Below are 6,206 nucleotides of genomic sequence, written 5' to 3'. Positions count from 1 at the left end.
CTCAGGCAATTTTAAGCAATAAGCTGGAGCACAAGAAAATGTTTACATTATAATGTGGATTCTGCACCAGTTGAGGCTCGAGCCTGAAACCTCTGGAACCTAAGATGGTTATCTACCACTCTGAGCTAATTGGCAAGTAGCAACTCAACAGTGGCTTCACAAATTGAGTAAGCCATTCACTGTTGTGTAGGAAAGCAGCCATCCATGCATGGAAAGGCAGATTTGAAACCACTGTAAAAAATTCAGTTATTAAGACAAAAATCTGAAAATACACATATTGCATCTAGACAGAAAAACTGTGGGAGGAGATGGGTTTAAGAAGTTTTACAGTTTTTGAAAAAAACAGAGTGATGAACTTCATAATTTTTAATAGGTTTTCAGTATTGGGGCTACAGTTTGATGAAAGTTGTGAAGTTGTAGCACGTGTGGTTGATTTGTTATGGATTTTCAAAGTTTTGAACTTTAGACGCCTGTGTGGTTGATTTGTTATGGATTTTCAAAGTTTTGAACTTTAGACGCCTGCTGTAGCGCCACCATCAGGACTATTGGCTTGAGTTTACAGCTGAGGATATCTGGCATGAGACTGGACCTTTGTGCAAAGTTTGGTGAGTTTTCACCCATGGGAAGTATGATTTCCTAGGAAGAAGAAGAAGAAGAAGAAGGACAAATACATTACAGTGGAAGACAAGTAGAAAGTGCTATTAAAAATAGCCTAAATACTCAAGTAAAGTATTGGCCTAATTACTTAAAGATTTGTACCCAAATACAGTGCTTAAATAAATGTGCCACTGCAGCTAATGTTTGATTTCTCTAACACAGTAGTAGACTGTACAGTTTGTGTCCAAATTAATCAAACCTCCTGTAATAATCCTTAAATTTAAGACCAAACTCAGGATTAAGTTAAATTAATGAACACAGCTAAAGAGTTTTTTCATAGATAACAAATAAACATCTTATGTGTTTATCGGCTTATTTAATATTAAGCACAGACACTGAGGTGGAGAGAAAACGACACCTTTTTCCTTGTTATGTAATCAGACAGAGACTCGAAGCTGAGTCGTTGTCCCTCGTCGGACACCGTGCTGTTTGCCATACGTCATCATGGTGCGACTTCTCACATGTGCACAACACAGCAGCGGTGAGGAGCTCACCTGGAGCAGTTTGTGATAAGGTACGTTTATTTTAGTGCCATATTTTGATCTTATTGACTTTAAGTGTGTGTTAATGAGCGGATTCTTCGTGCGTTTAACTGTCGGTTCATTTACCGACGATCAGTCATTCATTAGCACTGGAGGAGACAACTGGTACAAGTTTAAATGGTGCATTCAAGACTTAAGAACAAAGTACAAACATGTCTGCATCGAAATATATTTTAAGTACCGACAGATGAAGCACAGAGGAGATGCGGGGTTTGATTCTGCCTCGGCTTCACTCCTCCACCATTTGTGACTCACTGCTCAGTCCTTCACAGCATTCATCTAACTGATACTAAACTCTGTAGGATTTATGATGACGTCGACCCCACCTGCTCCCCATGATTTGCACACTTTTGCACAATTACCGGTCTGAATTGTCACCATATCCCAAACCATTTAACCCCAGTTAGACCAGTTTCTAACACATCCCAGTATGGAGTCTCCCCCAGGCTGATTGGCTGAGGGCTGAATGCTGTAAAACTTTGGCAGCCTGAGTGCAGGTGCAATAATAAACTCAAGATTGTCAGTATTGCAGGGAATTTGATTGACAAGTCACAGAAACAACTCAGCAATATATTTGACAGTGCTGTATACAGGAAACTGCCAATGACTCCCATCTGGGCATCGATTTAAGGTCCCAAGAACCAGTCAGAACATGTACAAGAGGTCCTTTATTCCCTGTGCTGTACGGACTATGAATACAGAATGACGGTATCAGGGAACACTACTATCTCTATAAGAAGCAATAAGGGAGGGTGTGATGAATAAAAAAGATTAGTATTTTTGGAAAAGACTGTTTATTACCAGCAACAAAGCGATTACAAAGAACTGATGCAAATCTGAGCCTCCAAGCCTGAAACAATGGATGGACATAAACAAGGAGTTCTTTATAATGGAAAAGAAGAGTTTTCCTTTGAGGCCTAAGATGAGAGAAATGGACTCTTTATTTTAGAAGACAAGGACACAGCTTTACTGTGACTGTCTGTGGACAATAAAAGGACGTTTAACACGTGGACTCATGAATACTGAACTGCTGTGGCCCCACACAGGGCTCTCTGTGGTGTTTGTGTTTCGTCTAAACATCTAAAAGTACTTTAAATCGAGGTAGTTTTTTTATATATATATAATTTTGAATTACTTTATTGTGTAATTATTTGTTGAGTGTCACCACTACCAATATTTATCTTTTAGTTTCAGGTCTCCAGATCCTTGAAGGGCAGCTGCACACTCCTCTTCTTCTCCTCTTCGCCGTCCTCGTTCAGCCATGAGTGACAGTGACGACGACGTCCCGACGCTGTCCGCTCACACTCTGGCCGCCCTGCAGGAGTTTTACAATGAGACCAGAGACACCACACCGTCAGACCAGTTTGCTGTGGGAGCAGTGGAGGAGGACTGGGTGAGTTCACTGGTTTCAGTGACAGGAGACAGAAACACTGACTCTGGATCAGTTCTGGGTTTGATTCAGCAGTGGTGAAGGAACCAAAAGACACAGAGGACGAGACATGGAGAAGTGTTTTATTGGCTTATCACAGATACATAGTCAACATATAGATTAACTGTAACAGTACAGTTCATAATGCACATAATTGCACATTTGAGGGAACCCTGGTTAAGTCCTGTTACAGTGATCAACAGAAAATTGATCACTAACTATTTAGAGAGGTGATTAACAGTTGAAGTTGTTTGTAATGCAAAAAAAGTTTCTGAAATGTGAATATTTGCTTTGTTTCATATTATTGCAAATTAAATATCTTTAATGCATTTCCCTGTCAGAACCTGCACACTACAGCAGCTGTTCATTCATGTAACTATTTTTCATGCCTTCCCTGCTACTACCGCCCAGCTGTTTTACTTTTCTTAAATTTGTATTACTTCTTGTATTTTGTTATTTATTTCCCCCGTATGCAAATGTAATCATACACACGAACACACATACAATATTTAACAAATTTTCGCAAATTTAAGTGCTGCTGTAAGATATTATTATTTGAATTATTCTGGCTCTTATTTTACCCCTTTTTCGCATTTTCTTTGTCTTTCTTTTATTTTTACAATTTTTGCTTTATTTTTATTTTATTATTTATTTGATCCTTTTTCCTGTTGTTGGTCTGTACATCACCTTGTTTTCTTTGTCTTTATTTTATTTCAGCTATTTTTGCTTTATTTTTATCTTTAGTATTTTTATCACTTTATCCTTTTTTCTGTTCTGGACATCACCTTGTTTTCTGTCTTTTTTTATTTATATTTATTTTCTGTTATTGTTTTGTATGTCACCTTGTGTTTTTTGTCTATTCTTGGATATTTTCTTCCCGTTCCTATCATCGTAAAGTCACCACTGTTTTACACTTTCTGTTTTGTATTTTACACTAAAACAAAAAAAAAAAGGAAATTAAATATATTTCAGCTTTGGACTGTTTTGTTGGACAAAACAAGATATTTTAAGACACAATGTCACTATTTTTGGACATTTTATTGATGGTTGAATTGGAAAATTAACTGATAATACATATAATCTTAAGGTATAGCCCTAAATTAAATGTTTCTGAAGTTGATTAAAGTTTCCACAGCGTCACTAATACGTTTGTTTGTGTTTCCTCCAGCGGATGAGTCAGTTCTGGTACAATGACGAGACAGCAACTAAGTTAGCCGAGGAAGCCATACGTGAAGCTGGAGAGGGAGGCAGGTAACACCACACATGCACACACACACACACACACACACACACACACACACACCTACTACTATATAAATCAGTCTTTGGTTGAACTCATCGTAGCTCGTCGACATGTTGATTGAACTGACTGCTTCATTTTAAAGCCGGGATAGAGAGAAATCTGGAACCTGAAAACACATCCTCCTCCTGCAACAACTATTGGCAGCATTTTGTCTCCATCTCTGAAACACTTTGCTGTTTTCACACGTGGTTTATTGTCACACTCTCTGTTTGTTAAGTCCATCAAACTTTTTGGTTGCTCTGCAGTGTATGCAGATGTTGCCATTGCTGGAATAGCAGCTTCCCCTGCAGGACTCTCTGCCTTTGAATCAGGCTTTTCAAGTCTAGTTTTCTCTCAGTCCACTTGAAATCCAATATTCTCAGAGTTTAATTTGGGGATTTTTGCCCAGTGATGCAGAAATAGAACTGCCTACCCCAGCTTTAATGTGTCATAAGCTCCCAATAAAAGATGAACACACTTTTTTAACCTTTATTTTGTACATTTTCAATTTAACAAACAGGACAGTGGTGTCAGAAATATTTAACTAGCAAGTAGAAAGTACTAGTACCACATTGTCAAAATACATTGATTGATTTGTTTATTTAAGTATCATGCACATACGTAATTGTGCCCGGCTCACATGGGCTTACAAGACACTAAACTATATCAGTACGACAAGTAGCATAAAATCGGAATACTCAAGTAAACTACAAGGACCTCAAATTTGTGTTTAAGTACAATACTTGAGTAAATATACTTAGTTACATTTCACCACTGACTACAATTAAACCTGCAAAATGGCAGCTGTAGAAGGACGTCCTCAGTTTGTTTGACCACAGAGCAACAAACCCCAAATTTAAGCCTGATCTCTAACATATGTCTTAACGTGTCCTTTCGCTGCAGGATAGCGTGTGTGAGCGCGCCCAGTGTGTACCAGAAGTTGAAGCAGGGCGTGGTGGCTGGCTCTGATCGGATATCCGCTGTCGTGTTGGAGTATGACCGCCGCTTTGCCTCCTATGGCGATGACTTCATTTTCTACGACTACAATGAGCCGCTGGCTCTTCCGGGCAGCGTTGCTCCTCAGAGCTTCGACATCGTCATCGCTGACCCGCCGTACCTGTCCAAGGAGTGTCTGAGTGAAGTGGCCAAAACCATCAAGTACCTGAGCAAAGGCAAAGTGCTGCTGTGTACAGGTGAGAGGAGGCGGGGGGCTCGGATGTCTGATGCCAGTTTGTTAGTCTTATGTATTATGAAAGTCACAGAGAGAAGCACCTGTTTTTCTTAAAGATAATTATCTTAAAAATACAACTAGTTATTCAACATTTGGATTAAAAGCATTTCATCGATTGTGAGATAAAAGGTTTTTAACTTTCTGCAAAGTCTGTTTCCTACTGAGCCCAACATGAACCAAATTTGAGGTTGTATTTATGAAAGATTTCCACTAAATTTTAGTGGAGGAATTGAGCTGCAACAACAACTCACTTAATGTTCTTTGAAGAAGCTTTTTACATCTGATTTTGTTTCTGGTCTGTTGTGTTTCACAGGAGCCGTCATGCAGGATTTCGCCAAAGACCTCCTGGATGTGAGAGTGTGCAGCTTCCTACCAAAACACAACAAAAACTTGTCCAACGAGTTTCGCTGTTATGTCAACTATCATTCTCACCTGCTGTCCTGAACCTCTGTCTCATCAACACTGACTGTTCAGAGCAGAAAGAACCAGATGGAGGGAAGACATCATACAGACATTTTACGGCACAGTGCTTTTAGTACTGTGCTCCTGAACTGTTGAGGAATGAATGGATGCGTTATGACCTGCAGTGAAAGTGGACATTTTGTTAAATTAAAACTGAACTTGGGCTTGTTGATGGGTTTTTACAAAAATGATTGTAAACCGATGGAATTTATTGACTTATTATTTTGGTGAACAGCTTCAGCTGGTAATTGGGCAAAAAACACCAAACATGAAGTGGTTTCAGTTTTTTGTTTCACTGCTTTACTGTTTTGCATCATTTTAAATTAAATATCTTTGTGTTTTGGACTGTAAATCTCTGACTCTATGCAATTGTGATGGACCTGTAACCATCTATTAATTATTTTAAATCAATCAATTAAAGGGGAATACGATATACAATGACTAATGTGTCACAGCTATGGATTTTTACAGCGACCAAATACTGCATCACATTTATCTTTAAAGTTTACTATGACTTTTATTGAATGGCATTTTTATGTCATAAAATTTTTCATTGTTAAGTCATAGTATATAGTATGTCGTCCAAAATCACGAAAAAAAGTC

The 6,206-nt window shown here is 38.5% G+C and overlaps 2 protein-coding genes across 2 annotated transcripts in view; both read left to right on the top strand.

Annotated features, from left to right (window-relative positions):
• The window catches only part of xpo4 (exportin 4), a 230,709-nt gene that overhangs the window by 84,408 nt on the left and 140,095 nt on the right, over nucleotides 1–6,206 (top strand). The window lies entirely within an intron of this gene.
• eef1akmt1 (EEF1A lysine methyltransferase 1) lies at nucleotides 1,074–5,955 on the top strand. The gene is made up of 5 exons (XM_050049242.1): nucleotides 1,074–1,171; nucleotides 2,388–2,592; nucleotides 3,797–3,879; nucleotides 4,814–5,103; nucleotides 5,455–5,955. Exons 2-5 carry the CDS (start codon nucleotides 2,461–2,463, stop codon nucleotides 5,583–5,585), a joined length of 636 nt encoding a protein of 211 aa, XP_049905199.1. The 5' UTR covers nucleotides 1,074–1,171; nucleotides 2,388–2,460; the 3' UTR covers nucleotides 5,586–5,955.

Source organism: Epinephelus moara, chromosome 7, assembly GCF_006386435.1.
Source record: "Epinephelus moara isolate mb chromosome 7, YSFRI_EMoa_1.0, whole genome shotgun sequence".
Taxonomy (NCBI): Eukaryota; Metazoa; Chordata; class Actinopteri; order Perciformes; family Serranidae; genus Epinephelus; species Epinephelus moara.
Note: the sequence above shows the minus strand (reverse complement) of the source record. Positions and strands in the feature narration are given on the sequence as shown.